Here is a 27,990-nt window from a genome sequence, read left to right as displayed (position 1 = left end):
GTTAACACCTTGTCGGATATGTCATTTACAAATATATTCTCTCATACTGTAGGATGCCTTTTTGTTCTACTGATGGTGTCCTTTGCCGTACAGAAGCTTTTTAGCTTGATGTAGTCCCATGTGTTCATTTTTGCTGTTGTTTTCCTTGCCCGAGGAGATGCTTTCAGGAAAGAGTTGCTCATGTTTATATTCAAGAGATTTTTGCCTGTGTTTTCTTCTGAGTTTTATGGTTTCATGACTTACATTCAGGTCTTTGATCCATTTTGAGTTTACTTTTGTGTATATGGGGTTAGACAATAATTCAGTTTCATTCTCCTGCATGTAGATGTCCAGTTTTGCCAACACCAGCTGTTGAAGAGGCTGTCATTTCCCCATTATATGTCCATGGCTCCTTTATCATAGTAATTGAACATATATGCTTGGGTTTATATCTGGGCTCTCTAGTCTGTTCCATTGGTCTGTGGGTCTGTTCTTGTGCCAGTACCAAATTGTCTTGATTACTGTGGCTTTGTAGTAGAGCTTGAAGTCAGGGATCATAATCCCCCCAGATTTATTCTTCCTTCTCAGGATTGCTTTGGCTATTTGGGGTCTTTTGTGGTTCCATATGAATTTTAGAACTATTTGTTCTAGTTCTTTAAGAATGCTGTTAGTAGTTTGGTAGGGATTGCATTGAATCTGTTGATTGCTTTAGGCAGGATGGCCGTTTTGACAATATTAATTCTTCCTATCCATGAGCATGGGATGTGTTTCCATTTATTGGTATCTTCTTTAATTTCTCTCTTGGGCATCTTGTAGTTTTCAGGGTATAGGTCTTTCACTTCCTTGGTTAGGTTTATTCCTAGTTATTTTATTCTTTTTGATGCAGTTGTTTCACACATCTTTATTATCCACATTTAGATATAAAATGAAGCCCTCTTTTTATGATAAACCTCTCAAACCCTACTAAATCTCAGAAGTTTACACATAGTAAAAGCCTGGTATAAGCTGTTCAGCCATTAGTCTTTTAGTATTCTCTTTAATGGGAAGGTTTTTGAAGGTGGTTTATTCTACCTTTGTTTTGTAAGTTGTGTTAATTATTTAGAGTTCTTGGTTGAATTCGCCAAAAGAGCTTAAATATGTTCTTTCCTCAACAGGGTTAATCATCTTATTTTAGTGGAGCCTTGGGGTTTTCCTGAGCGACCAGACCTTGCTGATCAAGAAAGACCGATTCCAGTCTGGATCAGAGTCTTGGGAGCAGCACTGACTCCCTTTAACCCTCTAGCTGGCCTCAGGATTGCAGGGCCCTTTGGTGAGTGCTTGTGTCTGTATTCTAGGAGAGCACAGTGCTTATAGATTTGCAGTAGAGAAGTATTTACTGATCACCATTGTTAATCAAAATCTTAAAAACAACAACAAAAAACTAAATCTTGCCTTTTCTCCTCTTTCTCTGTAAAGTACCAGTCTGTACATAAGGAAGAATGAGAGCAGTCTCTTCTCAAAGAAGGGTTTTTATATTGTAAACATTACCTGTATTAGCAGAGCCAAGAAGGCACAAGTTCTGAGGATGAGGTTAGTCAGCCCACAACGTGGGCAGAAGTGTAGCATGTTGCCTTGTCGGTGAGCACTAGAGGTATTTGGCTGGTTGATGATAACCAGTTTGCAGATCACAAAGCTGATATGATCGGCCATGGGGATAACAGGTACCATCACACTTTCAGATAACTTTCTTGCCCCATAATGTCACAAAGGTCTGGGGATGCCTGTTTTCTCTTTCCAGTCATATTTTGGAAAACCAGAATATTAGTCTCTGATTTAAGTTCATTCGACTCTTATTAGCTCTGTTGTAGCACCAAATCCAGAGCACTTCCTTCCCTCATTGTCCCTAATAGTGATGGATCTGGACCTCTTTCTTTCCTTCTTGTAACTTGTATCATTTAGGAATGCTTTTAGCTGCTAGTAACTGAATACCTAAGTGGTTTAAACAGTAAGGCTTTTATTACTGCCTTAACAAGAAGTCTGGAAGAAGGTGCTTCTGGCATTTGTTCTGATAGCTAGCTCATTGGTGAAAGGGTTTGGGCCTGTGACTGTGACTCTCTGGACCCTTTTCTTCCTGGTTGTTTAAAGGCTGCTATGATATGAAGCAGCATCTCACAAAGCAGCACTCTAAGCAAGAATAGCACGGAAAGTGGTCTTCTTTCCACAATGCTCTTTGTTGGAGAAGAAAGCCTTCCTTGGAAGAGCCCAATAGTCCTTCCTTATGTCTCTGCCTACCCTAGTTCTTTTACCAAAAAAAGAGTAAGTTTCTGTGACTGATCAATCCTGATTTGTTCCCAGGAGCTGGCATAAGGGGCTTGTTTTCCTGCACACATTACTGCTTAGTGGATGTACCAAAGTCAGGTTCTGTTAGGAAGAAATGAAGAAACATGGGAGTGGGAGTAACTGCTGTGTAGGTGACATATTCTGCATCCCTCCATGCAGGCCTGGCCCCTCCTACCCCAGTGCCATTCCTTTGGGGTAAGGAGAGCAGAGGTACTGCAAGAGTCAGAAGAGGGCACAGGAATGGAATCGGTGACCACACACTACTCCATAGTGCTTTGTTAGATAGCCCTTCTCCCTGTTCCCAGTCTTTTCACCCCTCCCTTGTGGAGTCACTCCTTAGGTGCCTGGTCCCCTTTTGATGAACTCTTTAAGAGCATTTTTTTAGTCTGTATAGCCCTAAAATATAAATGGATTTTGCTCGATCAGTTATGCAAGTGGCCATTATGGGAAAAGTGAAGTATGCAAAGAAATTAGGAGACAATGATGGAGGAAGAAGGAAGCCTAGCAGGGAACCTGTCAAGCCATGCTCTCTGCCTCCATAATTGCCTGCATGTGGTGATGGTGGTCGTGGTGGTGATGGTGGTGGTAGAGGGGGATGGAGAGTATCAACTGCATCACAGAAATTCTTAACAGAGCTGTATAATTCCTTCTGGAGTAGGAAGGAGGGCAGGTGAAGAACTAAGACCATGTTAGGATAAAGGACAGTGATATCAGAAAGGAAAATTGGCTGGTCCCTGGGGCCGCAGAAGGGAAAACAGTGACCAGACAAAGGTTCCTGCTCCTCCTCCTCCTCCTCCTGTGGCCCTGCTCTGCCTCAGGGAGGGGCTGTGGGAGCCACCCTGGGTGGTGGTAACAGGGAGTAGTGCTAGTATCCCAAGCAGAAACTCTGGATTTATTTCCCACACAAATATAGTTCATTTGTATATATCCCAATATACTTCATTTGAATGCCAGTGTATTGTAATTGTGGGAGAAATACAAGTTAGTAAGTTAATTTTATGTATGAGTTGCTCTGTGTACCTGCCATGTTTATTAGAATTATTTTCCCACAAAAACAAGTCTTAGAGGTTTTTGAACTCTTAGGGGTCAGTATATGACATTCTTTAATTCTTACTTTGATCTTCCTTTAGGGATCTTGAGGAGAGCACTTCCAGAATTTGCTTTTTTTCATCTAAAATATATATTTGAATAATGTATATATGTATGCACATAACACTCATTGTAGAAGCAAACACTAAAACTTTCTAATAGTGGTCTATAAGTTAATTATAATTAAAACATATGTATAATTTAAAACATTCTTTTCCTATTAAATAGGTTTAAGTCTAGTGCAGCGTTTAAGGCCAGACTTCAAACGGAAGTATTCTTCAATGTTTGAGGATGATACTGTGACAGAATACATCTACCACTGTAATGTACAGACTCCGAGGTAAGGATTATTACTCTAAATCTACAGTGTTTATGTTGTAGACTTTTTTGAAAATATGTGAATAGTCTAGTAAATTTTTATCAATAAGTAAATGACTCAAAAGGACAAGTAGTCAAATGACCAACATTTCTTAATTTACTCATCTTTTCATGGAGTAAGTACCATGTAAAACATTGTACTGGATTCTGAGGAGAGATTAAAAACAAGACATTCTTCCTTCCCCTAAAATGCTTGTGGATAAGTTAAGGAAGTCTTAATCTTACATATCTCTAGGAGGTAGCTGGAGTTGAGAGATAAAGAAGAATTTCAAATAAAGCACCATTCCCAAACTGAGTGTGCATGGTTTTATAAAAGAAAAAGGGGTTCTGGATTAAGCAAAAGTAAATGGTTTTCTGTACCATGGATCTTAGAATCTTTTACTATGCCAAAGGGTATTAAATCTCCCCAGTCCATGGGAGATACTGCATAGCATTTTTTAGTTCCATTAATGATTGCTCCCCCCTTTTACGGAGCAATTTAATGTCTGTGGACCAGCCTGAGAAACACTGCACAGTGAGAAAGGAATAAGTGAGGGTCGGGAGGAGGGGAGAGAGGTTCTGCATGTATTCTGACAGTGATTAGGAGAGAGAGAGAGAGAGAGAGAGAGAGAGAGAGAGAGAGAGCACTCGCATGAGCGAGTAGCCAGGGGTTGCAAGAGGCCAAAACATGGGTGTCTTTATTTTTAAAAAATATAATTTATGGATGTTGGGTGCAGGGTGCTAATGGAGAAAACAACCTGAAGATAATGGGGAGCTGAGGGGGCCTGACAGTAAGAGCATGGAGTTGCCAGGGAGAGCGTCAGGAGCGGAGTAGGAGTGCGAGCTCTGGGTCTCATGCCTCTTCGTGTACCAGTCCTTGGGGGGGCTCGTGGAAACTTGATTCCTGAATATGTCTCTTAGACTCTGATGCAGCAGTTCTGGGCTGCATCTTGAACAGATGCCTCTGACCGTTCCAGTACAGGTGGGCCATGGACCACTTTAAAACCTAGAAGTGGTACCTTATCCTTTTTAAGATTGAGACTTGGGCAAAAGGCTGAGAGGCCAGTTGTAGAAACAACTCACTCACTTTGTTTTTTATCCTTCACTTTTGGCAGAAAATTTGTACACTTACTGAGGCCTGAAAGCTGGTGAGGTATAGCTGTAGCTTCAGTCTTTTTAAAGCAGGTTAAAGGAGAGGGAGGCAGGAGAGGTTTGACACCCTCCAGAGATTGATATTTTGTGTCTCACTAGGCAATGGACCTAGTGAGATTAGGTCTGCAGATCAGGTCTGGCATATTAGGTCAGCAAACTTTATTGATGTGTTCCAACATCGTTTAGTGGCTGATCCCAGGTACACATCTGTTTTCCTGCATAGTCTTAGTGTTTTATTTGTCACATATTCAGTTGCATGATTACATTTGTCCTAGTTTGTTGTCTTTCTTGTGGTGGAACTTGACTTTCTTACAAAAGGCATTTGGAATTACACTGCAAGGAAAGGAGAAATGACAGCAAAATGGGCCTATCTGGGAGTTTTCATAGTTCTTTGTTCTTTTATTTGAGGCATTGAGGCAGTCAGGTGTGGCCCCAAGAGAAGACACAAAAGAGGCTCAAGGAAACAGTTTATTCTACTCACAGGACCTAAAGAGAGGGTCAGTAAATGCCACAAAGGGTCACAGGGGTAGCTACAGACAACGGAAGACAGGCGTCTAGGCCAGAACCTTTGTTGGGTTCTTCGGGAAAAGCAGGGCAGGCAGGGCGAGCCGTTCAGGATCCACGAGGTGCCTGATTTCAGTGGGCTCTGAACAGCGGAGTGGTGTCTGGTTTCCCCGTGCCTGGCCATGGGTGATGAAGGCAGAGAACTGCAACCTGCTGAGTTTTGTGGACCAGACAGAAGTGGCTTGGCTCCTGATTGGTTAGTTTGCGTATCAAAGGCCTGTTCCTGGTTCAGTCCTTTGTTACCTCTATGAATTTAACTCTGTGCCTCCTGGAGCACAGTCTCTCCCCAGCCGAAAGGTTTTTTAAGATGTCAAACATCATAATACACAGAAAATAAAAAGTATAAATAACACATAAAATATACATAATCTTTATTTCTTCCTCTCTTGGTATCACTTTTGCCATTGCAAGTTAAAAGCTGGCACCATGAACATGCTGAAAAGCTGCCTTCTGCATTTGAAATAAGAGTGAAAAAACATTTCAGCTATCCCCACAGGAAATTTAATAATTTAATAATAGGGAGTGAAGGTTACATATTTTGATTTAGAAGAGGATATCTTTTTAAATATGAACTAGAGTTTAGAGCATCCTTGTTTAACAAGAGTATGTACCTTTGTAGGATATATAAAGAAGTATGTCTTCTGTGGGGTTTGTTCTTTATACTTGCTAGTAAACTATTTCAGTTTCAGCTGAGTTTTTTTTCTGAAATGAAGGAGAAAACTAAATATGAATGTGTTTTGATAGCAGTGGGAGGGCGAGGTACATATTCATCCCCGGAAGTTATACGTGTGACTCTCTCCTCTTTCTTTAAGTGGTGAGACAGCATTCAAAAATATGACTATTCCTTATGGATGGGCAAAAAGGCCAATGCTGCAGCGAATTGGTAAAATGCAGCCTGACATTCCAGTTTCAGTGATCTATGGTGCCCGATCCTGCATAGATGGCAGTTCTGGCACCAGCATCCAGTCATTGCGACCACATTCATATGTGAAGACGATAGTAAGTGTGTGGTTTATTTTTGGTTTTCAGTTGTAGGTGAAGCCTGTCCTATTATCTTTGCCTTTGATGAGATGTCAGGTCATCTTTGTGCTTTCCTGTCTGAGCTATAAGGTATACTGCAGACTCCATTAGAGACCTGATACCACTTGTGCCGGGAACAGAGTTTGACCCATACAAATCTTCATGTCCAGACAGAGAATTGCTTCTCTGAGGGAACTTGTTGTCCCTAAAGCCACAGTATCTCTGAGGTGGAAGAGGCTGAAAGAGAGGGTCCGGTATAGTACCAACTCCCATTGCAAAAGGCAGCACATTCTTATTTTGTACAGTTTATCTCCTGGCCCCATCATTAGTGGTGCATTGAAAATGTTTTTTTCATATACAATTTTAGTAAAGGTCAATAGATATTTCTCTTTATTCTCAGATCCTTTGATAGAAAGATATAATTATTACTACAGATCAGTGTTGCATATTCCTTATGTTTTGTTTATATATAGCTGTTTTCCTTTTCATTGCTAAGTGCCTCTGCTTATGTCATTGTGTTTTATTTTTACTCCCCTACCATCTCACTGCTTTCCCTTTCCCAGGCCATTCTTGGGGCAGGGCATTATGTATATGCAGATCAACCAGACGACTTCAACCAGAAAGTAAAGGAGATCTGTGACAGTGTGGACTGAGCACACGGAAGGTGATAACATGCTAACTGATAAATGTCCTCAGTAGTGGTGCTCAGCCTATGGTGAAGAATGAGGAATGGTCTTCTTGCCTGTATGTTGCACATGTTTTTTTATGAAGCACATTCAAACCAGTTAGTGCCTTCTAGAAGAAAGGCTTTCCTTTCTTCTATACAAAATAGAAACACACAAGAGGCTCCGAATCTGACAGCTCTAATAAAATGTTGATTGTCCTGCTACTGTACTGAAATATTTTAATTTTTCAACTGAAAGTATCTTCATTTCTATCTAATTCTGTTACGTCAAGCACTTTTTATATTACAGTGTATATTGCCAATTTTAAAAGGTGATTTCTGGGTCTATTATTTTATGTACTATAAAATTGCACTTTATTTTCTTTGCTTAAATATTTGCCATGTCTAATAACTGATATAGTTAATCAAACTTCAATGTGTTTTTGTGTAAAAAATTTGTCATTTGTTTAGAATACTTCATTTTTTAAATGGAGCAATGCAACAACATTTTGGTTGAAAAGATGGGAGTCAATCACTAAAATAATTTTCCTCAGTTCTCTATTGAATGCTGCAGAGCCACATTCAGTATCTGAAATGTGATTCATCCTGATGTATCTTCAGCAACATCATGCCTTGGAATCCTCTCTGTGTGATGTGACTCTGCACTTCCCCTCCACCCCCCCACCAATTAATACTGTTATTCTCTATGAGCCGGCAAAAGGAACAGATTTCCTCACTGAGAGGATATTATGACTGTTACCTTCTAGTAAGCCAAATCATGTGTCTTCATTAACATCTAACTCTTGTAGCTGGGTGCTAAAACTAGATTACATTTTTGTCACTAAAATATAAAAATAGGCAGTGCTACTATGTCTCAGGGCACCAGAAATGAGCTAGCACTAGGGTTTGTTGTTTTTTTTTCTGAAGGGTTCGTGTTCATTAAATAACTTACATACTTGAAGATATATTATAAAAATTTTGTAAGGTTGATTGAACTATTTGATAGTAACTACCATCAAGTGTAGCACTTGCTGTTTTAAAACTAGGAAGCCTTTTTTGAAACTGAAAAAGCTCCATATGGTAACTGGCTGCTGAGAAGACCCTCTGAAAAGAAAATTGAATAGAATCGTCACTATCAAGGCATCCTTGCCTGTTTTGCTAACATTGCTTGTCTAGGAGAAAGGTGGTTATATAAATAAAAAGTGAACTTAGAACAGATAATGGTTTAATGGTTTTGACTGTTACATTTTTTTAGATGGTTTATTAGGACATTTGTAGTTGTTAGGAAATGTAAGGTTCTATCACTATTGATTAACTGCCAGAAAGACTGAATGCTCTATTTTTAACTTTTTTTTCCCTACAAAGGAATAGGCAAATTATGCTAAAGCACAACAAATAGCTTCCCAAGAATTTGTCTCAATTGTCAGATCAACTAGGTCAGCGCAAAAGGCGACATGAAAGTCAAGACCTGTCATCAGGTTTCTCTGCCTCAGGGACAGAAGCGGCCTTTACTTCTGAGTTAGTGTCTTGGGTGTCCGCATTCAAACTTATGCATCACAGATGATTTGTTAATATTTTTGTACTTCTGTTTGACACAGCCTCGTCTTTCTTAATTATTCTTTGCTGGATGAATGACCGTTTGCATTGTGCAGGAGGGTTTCTGTGCAGGAAACTTGGTCTCATCCTTGGAGAGAAGTAGCTAGGTTCACTTAGGAAATGGGGTTTCTGGCCATAGATATGCCAAGTGATTTAGGAAAAAGATGTATCCCAATGTCAAGTGGAGCTTATTTTCCTACCACTGACTTTGCTTCATTTGAAAAATACCATCATATTTCTTTTTAAAAGATAAATTTTACCTTGGCCTGTAGTATATGTAATTCTGTGAAAATGGAATTACCTAGCAGAAAAGGTCACAATCCTCAAATTTCTGAAAATACAGTGGGTGTTCAGTGTTTTCTTTAAAAAAATTATCTTACAGTATTTGATCTTTGCTAAATTATACACTATGTGATTTAACTTTATTTTACAGAATAAATTTTACTGTAATAGTCACCACAAGGCAGCTGCTGTATACTTCCTTTTAGCATGGCCTAGCCTGCCTCTACTGGTTACCGTAGGACCATGGGCCCAGTGAGTGTTCAGGAGCACTTGGCATTCTGAGGGACGGCTGCTCTGCAGTGCTGTGGCCTCCAGATGTGTCTTTACCTGTGTCCACCCATCCCTGAGTACGATTTCTGTTTTCTTCTAAAACAAGTTTAAAAAAAAAAGTTTGCCTGGAGTTATTTTCAGAATATTATTTAGAAAAACTTTTGAAATGTCTTTATTTATATATGTATTTTTTTATATCTGAAGGGCATATACTAGATCCCAATAAAATAAGAAGCATTTTCCTATATAATGGTATTGGAAAGAAGAAACAATAATAGCTAGAAGAACCCTAGAAAAGAGTGGTGGGCAAGGAGGGATAATCCTATTAGATATTATAACATACTACAAACAGTATGAGAGATAGTCCAGGAATTTAGTATACAGTGAAGGAATCATCTTATTAATGGAGGAAAAGACCTTAAAAACTGTGTTGAGAAAATATGGTTAACTATATGGAAGAAAATGAAATTGAATCAATTTTTCACACTGTACACAGACATAGATAAAATCCAAATGGATCAGAGACCCAATTGTAAAAGTGAAACCTTTTAAATAACTGAAAGAAAAGATAGGTGAATTCCTTTAAAATCTGAGAATAGGAAGAACTTTTCTTATGAGTGAAAATCCAGAAGTAATAAAAGGATAAGTTTATGTCTTAAACTGAAAATAAGAATTTTGGATGGCCATAACAAATAAAAAAATAAAAATAAACTGGCAAAAATATTTGCAACATTTATCACAAAAGGCAACTATAGCCCCAAAATATGAAGAATTTCTAAATTTTGAGAAGAACCTGAAAGAATGGGCCGCAGGATATGAACAGCCAGTTCATAGAAAACAAAATGCAAATGGCTCTGAGTCACACAATGCACTCTTGTTGGTGAGACTGAAGAAACAGGCACTCTGAAAAGTGAAAAATTTTAAGGTTGGACAATTTGTTAATAACTAGCAAAATTAAGAGTTTATCCTTCAACCAGACAGTCTCACTTCTAAGGTTCTATCTGAGATGCACTGGCAAAATATGAAATGATATATGCACAAAGATCTTCAGTGTAGCACTATTTGTAACAGCTAAAGATTAGAAGCCACCCAAATCTCCATTGAGAAGGGATTGACAGAAGTTATGGTATGTCCATATGATGGAATACAGCACAGCTGTGAAAAGACAGGAGGACTATTTATACAATTCTGGAGTTATCTCCAGGGTAGAGGAAGTGAAAAACAGACTGTATGGTGTGCTACCTATTGTGTAAGAAAGGAGACAAAAGGAAAAAACAAAGATGCGTTTGCTTTTTTTTTAAATGCAATGGAAGGATTAGTTACACTAATAACTAAAATCAATTCCCTTGGCAGTGGCGGTGGGGAGCTGGACAGGGATGGCAACAAGATCTGTATATTCCTTTATAATTTTTTACTCTGGGACCCTGTCAGTGTTTTCTATAATTAAAAAACTCTTAAAACTAAAACAAACTTACCTGTCTACCAGGTTGGAGGTATAACCACACATAGAAGAATTACTTAAGGTGACATTGGAGCCCAGCATTTGTCTGCACTTTCCTAATGGCATCCATCCTACAGATGGAAGAATCACAAAGAAACCTTAAACTGCATTCAGTATTTTTATTTTTAGTAATGATACTGGTTTCATTTTGCAATTGTATGTATTTTTACATGATGGAGCAAATATTTATTATGTCAATATGACAATAATGTCAAGATTTTCAGCATGAGAGAAAAGAGATACAAGAATAAAATCAAGTTTAAAGCCCTGTAATTGTATATTTCAGTTGGCAATACAAACAAAATACTGTGGTTTATTTTTCTCTTAAAAACACATATTGTATAGCTTTGTTCACTGAAAAAACCTAGAGCTAATCACAGCCCAGTAGTGAGGCCCACCCTTGCACCCAGACTGTCCCACTGACAGTGACAGGGAAAGGACAAGATGAAGCTGGGCTGTCTTATATCTGAAGCAAGGATGCAGGGTATGTCAAAAAGACCCAGGACCCAACTTGAAGAGGCACTCGTTTGCCAAAAATGGAACAATTTGAGCATCAAAAATAACAGTGCATTGAAACATATTATAAAAATCCATGAGGTCATAATGACAGTTAAAAGAATATGATGTGTGTGTGTGTGTAATGTTGCCTTTGGAAATTAGTGGGGCACTAACACCTTATTTGAAGATTGCTAATTGAAAAAAATGAAGTTCTTACCCTGACTTCCTTATATGCCAGGTTGACCTGATAAGAAAGCTGTTCACTTAAGAACCATAAGTAAATGCCAAAAAATGGAAAGATTAAGAAATCACTATTTGTCATTTCTAGAGAAATAATGGTTCTAGGCTGCTTGAAAGTATTAGGTAAAAGGTTGAATGTTATTAGGGAAATGTCTTACTGGAGGGCTCAGGCTGTTAACATCAGTCTTAGTGTTACTTAAAAAGGAGAATCAAACGTACATGCCCTCCAGTGTGTTGCAGTAGCAAGAATGCAACACCAAGCCATGATGACTTACTGCCCCAAATTGAAACTGAATCAAATCAAGCCTGTACATCTACTGATCAATTTGTAAAAAATGTGGTATATTGAGGAACCTATTAACAAACTAAATCCATAATGTGAGAAATTCCACTGGACAAATAATTCAGTTTCTTCAATAAATTGAAGGTGTAAAATAAAGGAGGTGATGGTGGAACTTAAAAGATCGATGAAACTTAAAGGACTTGTTTGGAATCCTGATTTGAACAAAACCAACTTAGACATTTTTTGAGACAATTAGAAAAAAATTTAAGACAGGTTGGATATCAGATGTTACTTACAAATTATTTTGGGGGTGCAATAATGGTATAGTGACTACAATTTGTTGTTTTTTTAAAGCCCTTATCTGTTCAAGACACACGAATATGCTTATGGTTGAAATTATGACTAGGATTTACCTGGAAATATTACAAGGAAAAAAATAGGCAGGGGGCAGGAAATGGATAAAAGGAGCAGAATGTTACTGTGTTGAAGGTGAGTGACAGATACATAGGGGCTTACGTAGGGACTTACTATTCTGTTTCCTCTACTTTTATGTGTGCTTAAAAATTTCCATAACAGGAATTTCCAGATGAAAGAGAATGAAAAGAGATTAGAGACTGCTGGTATAGACAACTTTTTTAGTAACAAGCAGACCAGTGGGTAATAGCTGGAAGGGGACCTGCCTCGGCAGAGGAGGGAAAAATAGTGATGCAGGAGAGAATGGCTGGGGTGATGTATTAGCAGGGCTGAGGGCAGATAGGAACTTGGTGGGACTGTAAATAGGTATTTACTCTTGATAAGTATTTACAATACATGGTAAAATCACAGGTGCTCCACAGCTGTGTTACCTGTTTTCAGTCCCACAAACATACCAGCCCCAGTGTGCAGACACATCTACAAGATGCTGTTGCGATGCTGTGACATTAGAAGTCTGGAACCCAGTATGTGACTGTGTTCCAGTACATCCATACAGTGGTATATTATGCAGCCCTAAAAATAGGACAGTCTCTCTATATATCAAATCACATTGGACACCTTAAACTTACTTATATGTCAATATCTCAATAAAGCTGGGAAAAAATGAGGTGAATCTATAAGTGACAATATGAAAGATTTCTGAAGTATCTTTAATGGAAAAATGGATTAAAAAACCCAGAATTTAGAGTAAGAAGTATACATACATACAGAACAGTGTATCTCTGAAGTTACATGAAGACACACACATGTTCATATAAATAGACATTTTGGCTTTAATTGGTGCCACAGTTCTAACAATATTCTATTGGGCTGCCCACTGAGTTTTTCTTTCACTACCCTGGCCTTTATCAAGTGAACCCACATCTGGGTCCTCGAGACCTTCATTGGGCCCTTTGCACCTCTCCTTTCAATCGTAGCCTGTACTTCCTTCCATGCTCTTACTGTTTCAACCTCCCCTATCCGCTAAAGTACGAGTAGCCTCCCTTATGGGTTGTCCTAGGTGGGGGGCAAGAGTATTTACTAGGGACCCAAAGAGAGATGTGGGAGCTGTGTGCAGCACCAGGTTTCTCATTCCTACAGTGAACATCTCATCAGGGCCCTGGGGTTCCATAGTATAGGTGATATTTTTCATGCCCAGCTCCCATAACACCTGCTGGAGCTCTGCATATGTTTTCCAGCTGGTAAGTATAGTAAATCACCCTGATTAGGCCAAACTTCCCAGCCAATCCAGAAGTGTCAGATTCCTTGAGGTGTGATGGGCACTTTGCAACCACTGCTGGAGGGAATGGTGAGTTGTCAGGGAAGCCAGTCTACCCATTTCAGAACCCAACAACGTTTTCCACCCCCATATCCCAGAGATGCAAAAGCCGTGTAGGCAGAGGTTCTCATGGCCTCTTCGTATACCAGATGCTCATGTCCACGAGCTCATCCTGGGTATAGGGGCGGAGCATGGAGTGCTCCTGAACCTGGTGGGGGGCGGGGGAGCTCCTTCACCTGAGGAGCCCGAGGTGGTTGTTTTTGTTTTCTTAATTACAGATGGGTGGGCCTTTAATACAGGAGAGGCTGTTGCCTCAGGTGGAGGCCTTGGCAACAGATTGGCCCTCTGACCAGACCCCCATCCTCTCCTGACACCTCCTCTACCATCTTCTGTGCTGAAGACACCACTCTTTCTTCCTGCAAGGTGACTTCTCCTGCTGCCTCCTCCCTCATTGCTAACATATCTTCCAGGAGGGGGACCTGCCTTCTCAGTAATGGTCTCTCTTTCTTAAGGGCATCCATAGGTCATCTCCCAGCTCCTCCAAGCCATGCCAAAGTGTGTCTCCTGCTGAAGTCTCTCTCTCTCTCCTTGATAGCCCTTTCCACTATCTTGAGGAAAAGACACCCCACAATCCCAGCTGCTACACGGCCACTCAGGGCCTCTAAACAGTCTGCTATCTCTTGAAGGGCTAATTTCACAGCTTCTAGTGTCTCCACTCTTCCCCAGTTCTGGGGAAGGCCCCACCCCTCTAGGAGGTGTTTTACCCTAGACCAATTCCCAACTAGGGGTTCCCCAATTAGAAGCCCCACAGATAAGGGGCTCCTGGGTGAAGCTGCACCCTCCACCACTGCAGCCACTAGGGCCTCCCCACAATCCACAGTGGGGGTTCTGGGCACCTCCCCACCATCTCTAGGGGCAGCCTGCCCAAGGGCCACACCCATGTAGACAGATTTTGGGTTCAGAGGTCCTGCCACCTACTGCCAGATATAACTCAAGAGGAAAACCCAGGGGCAAAATACCTTTGAAACTGAAATCAGTCAAAGGGAGAAATAAAGTGGGAGAAACCCATTTACTGCTTAACAAGTAGTCGTCCACTTCTGCTCGTGTCTCTCACGACCTGGCTGCAGGAAAAAGGGACCCCATCCAACCTCTCTCACCCAGATATGCCCTTGTTTGCCCTTGTAACTACCTATTGATATCGAGATGGCTACTTATATCCACCCCTTGGAAACACCTATTGATATGGAGATGCACTAAGGCCAGGGGAGAGATTCTTGAAATATAGACCCGCAGCCACTCTAGCAAATTGGTGAAACCTAATGGGAAGGTCATGGGAACCTCCAATCTGTGGCCAGTAAGTCAGAAGCACAGGTAACTGCCTGCAGCTTGCGACCAGTGTCTGGAGTAGCGGATGAAGGGCAGTCTTGTTGGACGGAGTCCTCAACCTGGGAATTTAGTGCTGTCTTCAGGCAGATAGCATCAGAATTGGGTTGAGTTTCCCAACACCCTGCTGGTGTTTAAGAATTGCTTGGTGTAAGTCTGTGGAAAGACCCCCTCCACACACTGGAATCAGGTCCGGGTACCCAAATGAAATTATATTACTATTACTGCTATGCATAATATTGGTACTGTTATGCATATATGTAGGGAAGAAATACACCATTGCATTTGTCCTTGGACAAGCAGGAATCACAATGGGTATTTCACTTTACTATAGAATGTAAACAAGAATTAGCCAATGCAGGAAAAATGGTGTGGTATTTGCACTGCTCTTACAGAACGAGGCCCCACACTTAGCTGTGATAAAAACCAAATTTAGTGTTCAGTCAATATCCTGTCTGGAAACCACCATTTCTGTTTCTTCTCTTTAAAGCTGCTTCCTTTTAAGCCCTTCTGTCTGTAGCTTTTGCTGGCCTCACAGGCCTTGCTTATCCTGCCCACCAGCGGCTCCAGAGCTTGCAACATTTCTTTGGTGCATTGTTCCTGGGGTCTCTGCCCTCTCTGGAATTGTCTTCCTCATACTTACAGTTGGAGCTATGCTGGCTCATAGTAATCAAATAGTGCTGTAAATTTTTACTAAGCCAGCAAAAGCAAAATGGTTAAATTCTTAAGAAATGCCAAATTCTTGTAAGTCAGGATGGTTCCAAAACCTTTAAATATTAAAGTACCCAAGTATTCTGGATTACTCAGAACCCCATGACACCAACTACAGGATGAGCAAAAGCAAAATGGTTAAATTCTTAAGAAATGCCAAATTCTTATAAGTCAGGATGGTTCCAAAAACTTTAAATATTAAAGTACCCAAGTATTCTGGATTACTCAGAACCCCATGGCACCAACTACAGGATAAGATGAGTGAAATCTTATTAGTCTGGAAGTCAGCAGGTATCTTGAGGGATGAATGCTTTTATACTTCTATGTTGCTGTTGGAAACTTCATGATTCCCTGAAACAAACCCATAAAAATCCAAAACATGATGCTCCTGATACATTCCCTCTATATCGCCACTCTCCAATGCTGATAATGAAGGAATTAGAAAATGATGAGCTGATACTACTAAGGGGTTTATTTACTACGCAGATGGAGGAAGTGGGGTCTGGGATTCTGAGAATCCCGTCCTGTGATCAGTGAGCTGGTGCTCTGGCGTCTGCCTCATCATTCATTAGTCTTTGGCATGTGGGGACAAGAGCCAGCCATTAAGCCAGATGCCCTATGCATACCTGTCCTCCACTATCAGAGTCACAGCTGAGAGCCGAGGAAGAGGATAAGGCCCAAGCACTCGAAATGGACCCCACCGTGCCTTACACATGAGCCCTGAATGTCAGAGACACAGGATTCAAACTGCAGGGCATTTGTAAGAATAGAAATAGGTTAGCATAAGCATAGCCATCTTAAAGGCCTAGAAGCCATTTTCTGAGTATGTGACTTAAAAAAAAAAAAAACCTGGGCCTGGGTAAGGCCTTGAAAAACAAGTTAATCATGAGCACCGGGTGGTGGGCAGCTGTGACCCTTGGTCAGCTAACCTTGGTCAGTTAATCTTACATACCAAGCTTATCATGCAGAACCTCCCTAACCATTGAGGAGTAGTCTTATCCTGCCCTTGCTTAACCCCAGGATGTATGTCTTGCAAGAATAATGTATAGTTGTGGAAAATTACTATGAGTTAAGTGCTTTGAAAATGCTATATAAACTCTTGGCTCTGAGTGCTCGGGGTCCTTGTTGAGACCCGCTGCGTCGGGCTGACGCTTGGACCCCAGCTAGCTGGCTGAATAAAGACTTTGCTTGAATTTACATCTCTATGCCTGTGTAGTTTGTTCTCTGGAGAAGCCTCGGAAGCCCGGACCCTAACACATTCTCACTGCACTATGCTGCCAAGTTACTCTATAATCTGTTGAGTGGTTTAGATTATCTGGATAGGCCCAGTATAATCAGAAAAGCTTAAACATGGAAGAGGGAGGCAGAAGAGTCAGAGTCATTGTGATTCAACAAGGGAAAGACTTGACCTGCCATTGATGGCTCTGACGATAGAAGAACTCAGCAAGTCGGGGAGTGTGGCGGCTTCTAGAGCTACAAAGGCAAGGAAATGGATTCTGTCCTAGGGCAGCCAGAGGAACACAGCCCTTGCCGGCTCCCTGAATTTATCACAGTGAGAGCCATTTTGGACTGTGGGCCTCCAGAAGTATAAGATAATAAATTTGTGTTGTTTTAAGCCACCGACTTTGTGGTAATTTGTTAGAACAGCAAAAGGAAATTATTATACCCTCAGTAAAAAAGACAGACTCTCAAATAATAAAAAATCAAAACAGATGAAATGAATACCCTCAAATAATGGGGTTTAAATTCAGCTACCTACAATTTATAAGTGAAAAATAAAGCCAAACAAATTGTGAAGCTTTATTCAGTCATTCATTCATTTAAAAGTATACGTTAAACATTAATGTGTGCTGGGCAGTGAGCAAACAAAAATTGAACATACTCCTTGTCCTCATGTCACTTAAAATTAGGGTGGTAAGCAATTTAAAATGTATTTATTTGGATGAATAAATAAACAAGTAAAATTAACTACAATTCCCAGTAAATGCCATGAAGGTATAAGCAGGGTGCTAGCATTGAGACGACGTGGTCGTAGAAACCTGGAGGAGTGAGAGCAAAGCAGAGATGAGAGGCTGGAGGAAGAAAGGCTTCATTTCTCAGGAAAGGACAAGGTGACCCCAGAAGGCCCTGCTTGGACCTTCTACACTAGGCATGCAGTGAGTGACACAGCCCCAGAACCACCCAGGCCATGCTTATTCCTGACAGCACCCAGCAGTGACTGAGCATGGTGGGATGCTAGAGCCGGGCCATTCCTGCCTGACACAGGGCCCCTCAAAGTGGGCTGCTTTAGCACAGGTCCTCCCCACTGTCCTGGCAGAAACCGTTTGGCAGTGCACTGCTGCCTGGGAGCCCTCTTGCCCAATCTCTTACCTCCTCCCCCTCTTTTCTCAAGTGTCAGCTCATTCTTCCTGCTCCAACTCTTTCCCTTTATGGGCATTTTCCCTGACAAATGCCTTGGACATCTATCGCTGTGCAACAAATTACTACCAAATTAGTGGCTTAAAGCCACATATATTTATTATTTCACAGCTTTGGGGGAATCAAGAATCCAGGCATGGCATCACTGGGTCCTCTGCTACAGAATCTTTCACAAGGCTGAAATCAGAGGGGTGGCCTGGGTGAAACCGGGGCTGGGGTCTCATTCAAAAGTTTGGGTGGGGAAGAATCACTTTCCAATTTTATGTGGTTTTGGGATTCAGTTCCATAGAGCCTGATAGATTAAGAACCTCAGTTCCTAGCTGGTTGTCAGGTAAGGCTTCACCTCCATGCCATGTGAACTTTCCCAATGTGGTCACTTCTTTGATCAAAAGCTTGTAGTCTGAGAAGGCAATAGATGCTACTAACAAGACAGAAGTTATGATCTTATGTAATCATAGAGGTGATGTCTCATCATCTTGGCCAGATTCAATGGTTAGAAGAAGTCATAGGTCTCATCCGTACTCAAGGGGAGGCAGCCACATAAAAGCATGTACACCAGGCAGCAGAGACCACTGGGACCATTTTAGAGCCTGTTTGCCTCCACAGCATTCACAAGAGGGTCTCTCAGATCTGGGATGCATGGTGCACTCAGTTTGCATAAAGCCTTGCCATTCTCCTGGAAGTTGACAGAGTAAATGTCTCACCTATAAATATCAGTACATGGTTTCAAGTGCAATCCTAGAGTCACTGTTGAATGAATATATCAATTTGCTGTAAATGAAAAGTTTTAAAAAACAGAGGCTGGCACCATTAATAGGTTGTTTTAAATTTGCATTATAAAACTGATTCTGCAGTTTTGCATATTAAAAGGTCAAAATTTCAAGCCACACAAGATAAAAAGGAACTTAAACGTTCAAAACAGATTTTCTGCCGCATACCCTGGTGCTTGCCTTTCACATCTGGGCCATTGCTATAGTCTGCCGTACAACAGCCATTTATATTTGAATCATGTTTCTCTCCTGAAAAGACTCAGGCAAACACAACACTTCCTTTTCAATGTCCTTTTCTCAAGGAGAAAAACATATTTTGGGGTAGATAATTTTCCACAATAATACTGGCACAAATTTTTAAATACTGTGTGCAAGTGGGCAGTTATTGCATTATGTCAAGTTAATGCCTTTAAGATGATATTATTGAGAATTCATTCATTACTATTGTGGGTTTTTTTCTTGGCATAAGAGTCAAGCCAATGCTCATCTTGTGGAGCCATGTCTGAGAGGAAGTCTGGATTCTTGTCCCAGCTCTACCACAGATGAGCTGAGAGGCATTGGCGTATCACCCTTGTCTGCACCTCAGTTTGTCTGTAGAATGAGGGGTTCAGATGAATAAAATCTCTGACCTATCTAGGGATCTGTCACTCAGCAGTGACTCTCAGGGGTGATCATGATTAGGTGCTGTGCTCTGCCCAGCTTCTCTTTCCTGGGTGGGTGCAACCACTGCCAACTGCTGGCTCATAGCTGGTGCCTCCCCTGGAGAATTACCTTGAGCCAAACGGGAGCTTCCTTGCATGGGAAGTTAAACCCCTGCACCCAGTGACTGACATGGGGGCACAGAAAGCCTGCCTCTTGCCTCCATGTGGCACTGAGTCGGTTGTGTGTTAGGGTCTAGGAACTCAGGGTTTTCCCGAGAGAACAAAGCACACAGGCATGGAGATGTAAGTACAGGCAAAGTCTTTATTCAGCCAGCAAGCTGGGGTCGGTCGGCAGCACCTCTTCTGACACGCAGGCCGAGTCCGAGCTGCCGACCCCCAGGCAACTCTAGGTATTGCTTATATAGGATTTTCACAGCAGTTACACCGAAGACCGCGCGTTTGCACAACCAATAATTTTAAAACACACTCTATGTTGTGACCAATGGGAAGCATTGTAACCTTCTAGGGACCATGTTAGTTGCCTCACAGCTCCCGTTGTTATCTCTTGCATTCCAGCATATCTATGTGACTCACCACGGGGTACGCCCCCAGGCTGTTGCCCACTTCTAGTTATCTAGCTTAAAGCAGGCACATTTCTAAGCTTAGCCTCGGGTTGTTTATTCAAAACTGGGTGGCCCATGCTCTAAGCAGTTAGGTTAAATGTTATTAGTCCTTTTTCCTGACTCTTGATGCCCTCTGCCCTCCTTTACATTTCCCCCCTTTTCTTGATCAGACTAAGGAATCTTCCGCAGCGGTATCTAGGGCCTGATATTTTTGGCGAAGGACCAGGAGTTGGATGGTGTCAAACTTCTCTTGCACAAACTTAAGCAGCCTGTTTATTATACACGGGCCAATGGTAAGCAAAAGCAGCAGGATGACCAGTGGCCCTGCAACGGCCAAGAGGAGGGTAGCAAACTATGGCTTGTGCTTGAACTAAGACTCAAACTAGCCTTCGTTGCTGCTGCTTTCATATTCTTTACGCCGCCTGTCAAGATCTTTTTTTAGTTTGGCTAAGGAATCTCTAACTGCACTTGTCTTATCCATATAGAAATAGCATTCTTCTTTTAGGGCTGCGCATAGCCCACCTTCTTTTAAGAACAAGAGGTCCAGGCCTCTTCGGTTCTGTAGGACCAACTCTGCCAAGGAGGTGAGGGATTGCTCTAGGTTTGATACTGACTGTTGGAGCTGTTCTAGGTCCCTGTTGACTGCCAGCCTCAGGGATGTGAGCCCTTTTTCCCGTGTCACGAGGGCTGCGACCCCAGTGCCTGCCCCTGCTATCTCTAGGGAGATGAGGATTCTAATGGTCAGAGCGGTAACAGCTTCCCTCTTGCTCCGGTGGGGACACGGCCTTTCTTTCCAATAAGAAAGGAGAGATTCATGAGAACGATATATTAGGCGAGGTAGAATGGCCACCAGCACACAAAACTCATTATTAGTATTGAACACAGATGTGGATAGGGCCGGGGTGAGGCCTGTCTTTGAACAGAGCCACTAACTTGAGGAGGGTATAATCCACTTTCCTTGCTCCCACGGGGTGCTATTATAGGAGGAGCATAACTGGCTCTGGGCCGTCAGGACTGTGCTTACACATGTACTAGCGATAGAGACTTGAGCTATTGTAGTCTCCACGGTCTCCCGTCCCAGTAAGTGGGATGGGAGTTGTTGATAGTGTAGGAGCTATTTATCTTGATTGCTTCATAGAAGGGGGGTGAACCTGGGTAGCATAGCCAACAAGGATCAGTGAGGGAGGAAGTGGTGTGGTTAAGAGTCTCTACTACTGCCTGCACCATTTCCCACATGGGATTATCTAACCCGGAGGGAGTGTGCTGGGCCCATAACTCAGAGGTCGATGGACCCAGTCTTCTCGTGGGTTCTGGAGCAAGCGTCCTGGTTGGCATTTTCTCATCTTTTTTGCTCAGGCCCTTGTCTTGGATTGAAGGTTTCTGGGGATTTATAACCGGGTTGGGACCTACGGCGGCGGTGGGAGCTAACACGGTTAATTTAATGGTAAGGGTTGAGCTTTCTTCCTCATGTCCCTAAGATTTATAGTACTTTATCTCTCATGTTAGCTCATTTATATAACGTGATACCTCAGTCTTTTTGCTCATCTCAGTGAATTGAATTTGTACCCAATCCCGGTCCCGGTCAGAAGCCCTGTCCCTTTGCACGTGACGTGGGAGGCCCTGGTTGACATAAGAAAATTTGACAGCATCTCCTTTTGTAACCGGCCATTTCTGACCCTCATCTTTCGAGGTTACACAGGTCAATTTGGCACACTAGAAGGGCCCCCACCCACATGACTCTCCTTTACCTGCTTTTGGGCAGGCATAAAATCTCTGGGCCTGGGTGCCAGCTGAAGGGGCGATCTCTCAAAGGGTCCGGAAACCTTGGTTGATCCGTCGAAGGCAGAAAAACAGGTCAGGCCACCAGGTTCTGAGTGGCGCACTGTGTTCTGTGGTACTGATGACCTCCCCAGTTGTGCCGTTGACCAGCACCCAGGTCAAGCCCCATGGCAGGCGGGGGGCTGGTCACAGATGTGGTTCCCTTTAAGGCCAATACTAAGGCACTTATCAGCAGGATCCCCTTCATCTTCGGCTTAGGTGTAGTTTCAGGGGATTTGCAGGATGCTGCTGCACCTTCTACTCTTCTTTGCGGGCCCCTGGATCCTGATGAGGCAGGATCTTCCAAACGTGGGTGTGGTGCACCCAAGGAGCGATACCGTCAACTTTGAGAGCAGTGGGGGTGGTAAACAATACAACATAAGGTCCTTTCTACTTGGGCTCGAGTCTTCACTTGGCTTTCTTGACTCACACTATATCTCCTGGGACTATGCCATGTTCTGGGCTCGGAATTTTCCCGCCCTCATAATACGCTCTGATCAGGGGCCAGATTTCCTGCTGCACTTTAGCAAGAGCTTGCAACATTTTCAGATAGTAAGGGATGGGTCCTCTACACTGGGAAGCTGCACTCGCCGGATTATGGGTGGAGGAGCTCCGTACATTATCTCAAATGGAGTTAAACTATGTACATAGGGGGAGTTCCGAGCGCGGAAGATGGCTTAGGGAAGGAGGGTCACCCAGTCCCTGCCAGTCTCCAATACCAATTTAGAAAGGGTCTCCTTTAGGGTCCGATTCATTCTTTCTACCTGCCCAGAGCTTTGTGAGTTATAAGCACAATGTAATTTCCAATCTACTCCCAAAGCTAGGGCTAGTCCTTGCAGGACTTTGCTAACGAAAGCCGGGCCGTTATCGGAACTTATTGCTTCAGGGACCCTATATCTGGGGATGATTTCTTCAATTAATCTTTTTGCTACTACCTGGCTAGTTTCATGCTTGGTTGGAAAGGCCTCTACCCACCCAGAGAAAGTATCTACCATAACCAGCAAATACTTGTATCTATACTTCCCTGGTTTTATTTCAGTGAAGTCTATTTCTCAATTCCTCTCTGGAGCTCTCCCCTTTTCCCGGGTACCTGCCGGGTGCAGTCCTCTTGGGGCTGGTCTTAGCATTGCACAGCTACTGCATTCATTCATTATCTGACGAGCTGCCTCATTCTGGTGGGGAAAGACTAACTGCACAGAGTGGAAAAGGCTGAGCAGCTTTTTCCAGCCTAGATGGGTGGACTTGTGCAGATTAGCAAGCATGTACTGCCCCAATGCTTCTGGCAGGATCAACTTACCTTCTTGGTCCCTACTCCAATTTCCCTCTCCAAACACTTTCCCCGAGACTTGTTTCTTAATCTACTCAAGATCCTGGGGGGAATACTCAGGTTTGGGTGGCAAGGCGGGCAGTTCAGGTATGGGTATTTCGAGGGCTGCAAGTACAAGGGAGTCCGAGAGGGCTGCCCTTTTAGCTTCTGCATCAGCATGGCTGTTGCTGATGGCCTCAGGTGTCTTCTTTGATTGGTGGCCCGGTACATGTATAACTGCTACTGCTTTGGGTTTTTCGATAGCAGCTAGTAGTCTTTGGACTTCTTGCAGATTCCTCAGTCTCTTCCCTTCTGCGGAACAGAATCTTCTTTCTCGGTAGATGGCACCATGCACATGGACAGTGCCAAGGCATATGTGCTGTCTGTGTATATGTTGGCCCACTTGCCTTCTACTCTTTCCAGGGTCTCAGCAAGAGCAATAAGTTCCACCTTCTGTGCTGAGGTGCCAGGTGGCATAGCTGTGCTCCAGACAAATTCTCCTTCGTGGGTTACTATAGCTGCCCCTGCTCTCTTGACCCCCTCCTGCAAAAAACTGCTCTCATCTGTATACCAATTCAGCTCACAGCTGGGTAATGGTGTGTCTTTCAGGTCTGCTCGCACCTGGATAATTTCGGAAAGGATGTCTCCACAGTCATGGATGGGGGTCATTGAATCTGGGTCCGGCAGAAGGGTGGCAGGACTTAGGGTTAACAGGTCAGAGAAGGCGATTCGTGGAGAGTCTAGTAGGAGCCCTTGGTAGTGGGTGAGTCTTGCGTTCATCACCTATTTTCTTGGAGGATGCCTGAGGATCCCCTCTACAGTATGTGGGGCTGTTATTCTCAGGTTCTGGCCAAAAGTCAGCTGGTCTGCCTCCTTTACCAGTAGAGCGATGGCTGCTAGGATACGCAGACAAGGTGGCCACTCGGAGGCCACTGGGTCTAGCCGCTTGGACAAATAGGCCACAGGTCTCTTCCATGGGCCCAGCTGCTGAGCCAGGACTCCTTTGGCCACTCCCTTCTTTTCATCTATAAACAAGATAAAGGGTTTTTCTGGGTCTGGCAGAGATAGGGTGGGGGCCCAGAGGAGAGCTTCTTTTAGTCTGTCAAAAGACTCTTGTTGTTCTTGAGTCTATTGCCAGCCCGGCTCTTCTTTGGTCACTTCATATAGCGGTTGGGCTATTTCTGCGTACCCTGGAATCTAAAGCCTGCAAAACCCCGCTGAGCCAAGAAATTCTCTCACTCTCCAGGGTGAGGAGGGGACGGGGATATTCAGGATAGTTTGTTTCATAGCCTGCGTTAGCTACCTGGCCCCATTAGATATTTCGTACCTCAGGTAGACCACTGACCTCTGACAGATGTGGGCTTTCTTGGCGCTGGCTCGATATCCCAGTTTGCCTAGTTTAGCCAGCAAGTTCCCTGTGGCTTCTTCGCACTCCTCACAGGTTTCTGTGGCCAGCAACAGGTCATCCACATACTGCAGCAGTGTCACGTGGGGGTGGCTCCTGCGAAAGGGCTCCAGGTCCTGGCTTAGGGCTTCATTGAATAAGGTGGGAGAGTTCTTGAAGCCCTGTGGCAGTCTAGTCCAGGTAAGCTGCCCTTTTCTTCTTCCCACTGGTTCTTCCTACTCAAAGGCAAACAAAGGCTGACTAACTTCAGAGAGTGGGATACTGAAGAAGGCATCTTTCAGGTCTAGAGTAGTATACCACACATGTGCAGGGGGCAGGTAGCTAAGTAGGGTGTAAGGGTTGGGCACTGTAGGATGGATGTCTTCTACTCTCTCATTGACCTTTTGCAAGTCCTGCACCGGTCTGTAATCTCCACTGCCAGGCTTCCTTACTGGAAGCAGGGGCGTATTCCATGCAGATTGGCAGGTTTTAAGGATTCTTGTCTCCAATAGTCTATGGATATGGGGTGCTATCTCTTTCTTAGCCTCTTCCGGCATTGGATATTGCCGGACCCGGATGGGTAGAGCCGCGGCTTTGAGTTGAACAACGACCGGGGATAGGTGTTTAGCGAGACCAATTCCTCCGGTCTCGGCCCATGCGGAAGGGAACCTCTGTAACCAAGAGTCCATTTCTCTCCAGCCCTCCTTTTCTTGATCCTCCGGAAACACACGATGTTCGTTGGCCAGGGACAGAGTTAACACATGCGCCGGTTGTAGGGGCTGCCCTTCTTTGTCCATGATTTTTATCTCTTCAGGTTCAAAATGAATGCGCATCTCAACCTTGGTAAGTAAGTCTCTACTTAACAGTGGTGCGGGGCTCTCAGGTATGACCAGAAATGAGTGAGAGACCTGATGCCTTCCTAGGTCCACTTTTCTGCTAGTGGTCCAGGCACATTTCTTGGACCCTGTCGCTCCCTGGACTATACTTGTGCGTCCTGGGTTCAGGGGACCATGGGCCTGGTTGAGAACTGAATATTGTGCCCCAGTGTCTACCATGAACCCAATGGGAGTCCCCTCCACGCACAGGGTTACCCAGGACTCGGGGAGGGGGGCCAAGCCCCGTCCCCGTCAATCCTCTTCTCCTAGGTGCAGGGTTTTAACAGGGTCCCCTCCTCCTTGTTCCCTCCTTTGGGGGCACTCCCTCTTCCAATGTCCATATCTCTTGCACAGGGCGCACTGATGTTGTCCTAGTTGGGATTGGCGGGGTCCTGTTCCTCGAGGTGGCCTAGGGCCCTCCTTCACCCCAGCCAGGAATATCCTGGCCATCTCCTCCCTCTGCTTCTTATTTTCCTCTTCTGAAATTCTCTGTCTTCCTTCCTATTTTTCTCCTGTATTACCCATTTCTCTTTCCTCAGCCTTTCTTCTCTATCTTCCGGAGTTTCCCTAGCATTGAAGACCTTCTCTGCCTGCTGCAGCAGCTCTCTAATAGATATCTCCCCCACGTCCTCCCGCTTGTGGAGTTTTCTCCGGATATCGTGGGCTGCCTGGTTGATGAATGAGAGGACTACAGCTGATCTGTGTTCCTCTGCTTCTGGGTTTATGGGGGTGTACTGCCTGTAAGCATCAAACAGCCTTTCCAGATATGCAGCTGGGCTTTCCATTTCCCACTGAACAATAGTTTTTACCTTAGCCAGGTTAGTGGGCCGTCTGGCGGCCACCCGGAGACCGGTCATCAGAGTCTGGCAGTAGACCTGGAGACGCTCCCTATCTTCTGCAGTCCCAAAGTCCCAATCCGGGTGCATAAGTGGGAACCCCTTGTCAATGATGGGCTGGAGGATAGTGGGTCTTCCATTCTCTCCAAGGACATTTTTCCTGGCCTCATTGAGGATACGCTCTCGCTCTTCCGTCGTGAAGAGAGTGCGGAGCAATTGCTGGCAGTCGTCCCATGTGGGACGATGGGTAAACATAATGGACTCCACTAAACCTATAAGACACTTGGGGTCCTCTGAGAAGGGAGGGTTCTGAGTCCTCCAATTGTAGAGGTCACTAGATGAAAAGGGCCAGTATTGATATTGTTGAGTGATGCCTGTACCGATGGCACGCACAGGCAGAACCGGCACTGCTCCTTCTGAGGTGGAGGAAGGAGCCTCCCCTTCTTGTTCCCTGGCCCCCCGAGGCCTTAATTGCATTCCTCCTGTTCTACCTGGCACCCAGCGTGGGGCCAGGGCAGGGGAGTGTGGGGAAGCTCTTTCCAGCCTCCTGCCTCTCTCTGCTGAAGAGTCTGGGGAAGCTGCGGTCACCTGGTTCCTACTGGGTTCCCCAGCCTCGTTTTCTATCCTCCTGGCAGCTTCACTCCCCTCCTCCACATACGGGGGTGGCTGCTCAATCGGCAGAAGGGGGTAGAGAGGAGAACTGTCGGGGAGGACAGGCGGCGCACTCGGGTGCACAGGATTTCAGGCCCTGTGATCAGAGGGCTCTAATTTTTCCTGAGCAACTAGGACGGAGGTCTTTAGGGGGTCAGTATGAGGTTTCCCCACCAAAAAGGGCCTCAGCCAGGATGGAGGATTCTCGGCTAGATTTTCCCATACCAAGATATAGGGGAGTTGGTCAGGGTGGCCCTCAGGGCCTGGTCGGGAGATAATGGTTTTGACTTTGCCGATAAGGTCCAGGGAAAGAGATCCCTGGGTCGGCCAGCCTACTCCAAAGGAAGGCCACTCGACTAAGCAAAAGGTGTCAAGCTTACCCTTCTTGATGCCAAGGCTCATATTTAAGGCCTGTTTCTTGACCTCTGGGAAATGGGAAAGGATCAGACTCTTAGGAGTAGCCTGAGCCTGACCCATAGTGAAAAAGAAGAAGAAAAAGGATATGAGGGAGACAAAGGTGAAGGATGAAGATGCCACTTCAGACAAGATGACTGTTATATGTGCTTGTGAATGGATGCCTGTCGTTGCACAGTTTTTCTTCTGCAGGGGACGCGAATTTATCTGGGATTCGCGGCTGTGACCCCCTTATCCTGTCACGGGAGTCTTCTAGTGGCGGGCGCCCTAATGGCTCTTAATTGCCCGACCCGTGCCCGCGGGGAATGATGTAGTGGCAGAAACGAGGAACGGAGAGAGCAGGAGAGCCTGAGAACAAGGAAACTTAAAATAAGAAGCGCATAAAAAAATATAAACCGATTCCATAACACAGTAAAATAAACAGCAAGCACACACACCACATCTGATCACACTCGTTCAGACCCGTCCTTCTCTCACTCTGGTGTGCACCACACTCACCACTTTCAGGATCCTCAAAAACTCTCTTTATTCTCCCAAAATGCGTCCACTCGGACCGCCGCATGGTGACGAGCTCAATCTTTTCCTCCTCCGGCGCCAGTTTTCTGCCAATTGGA

At 43.9% G+C, this 27,990-nt stretch overlaps 1 protein-coding gene across 3 annotated transcripts in view; it reads left to right on the top strand.

Annotated features, from left to right (window-relative positions):
- Positions 1-11,061, top strand: part of ABHD5 (abhydrolase domain containing 5, lysophosphatidic acid acyltransferase) — a 34,556-nt gene extending 23,495 nt beyond the window's left edge. For 2 of the 3 annotated variants that reach the window (XM_017675154.3, XM_017675153.3), the window contains 4 exons: positions 1,134-1,288; positions 3,616-3,727; positions 6,273-6,459; positions 7,044-11,061. In XM_017675154.3, coding sequence (XP_017530643.1) covers positions 1,134-1,288; positions 3,616-3,727; positions 6,273-6,459; positions 7,044-7,133 — 544 coding nt within the window. In that variant the 3' untranslated portion in view covers positions 7,134-11,061. The remainder of the gene's footprint in view (positions 1-1,133; positions 1,289-3,615; positions 3,728-6,272; positions 6,460-7,043) is intronic. The other variant, XM_036996238.2, reaches the window with a different exon arrangement.
- The last annotated feature ends 16,929 nt before the right edge of the window (positions 11,062-27,990 follow it).

Source organism: Manis javanica, chromosome 3, assembly GCF_040802235.1.
Source record: "Manis javanica isolate MJ-LG chromosome 3, MJ_LKY, whole genome shotgun sequence".
Classification (NCBI taxonomy): domain Eukaryota; kingdom Metazoa; phylum Chordata; class Mammalia; order Pholidota; family Manidae; genus Manis; species Manis javanica.
Note: the sequence above shows the minus strand (reverse complement) of the source record. Positions and strands in the feature narration are given on the sequence as shown.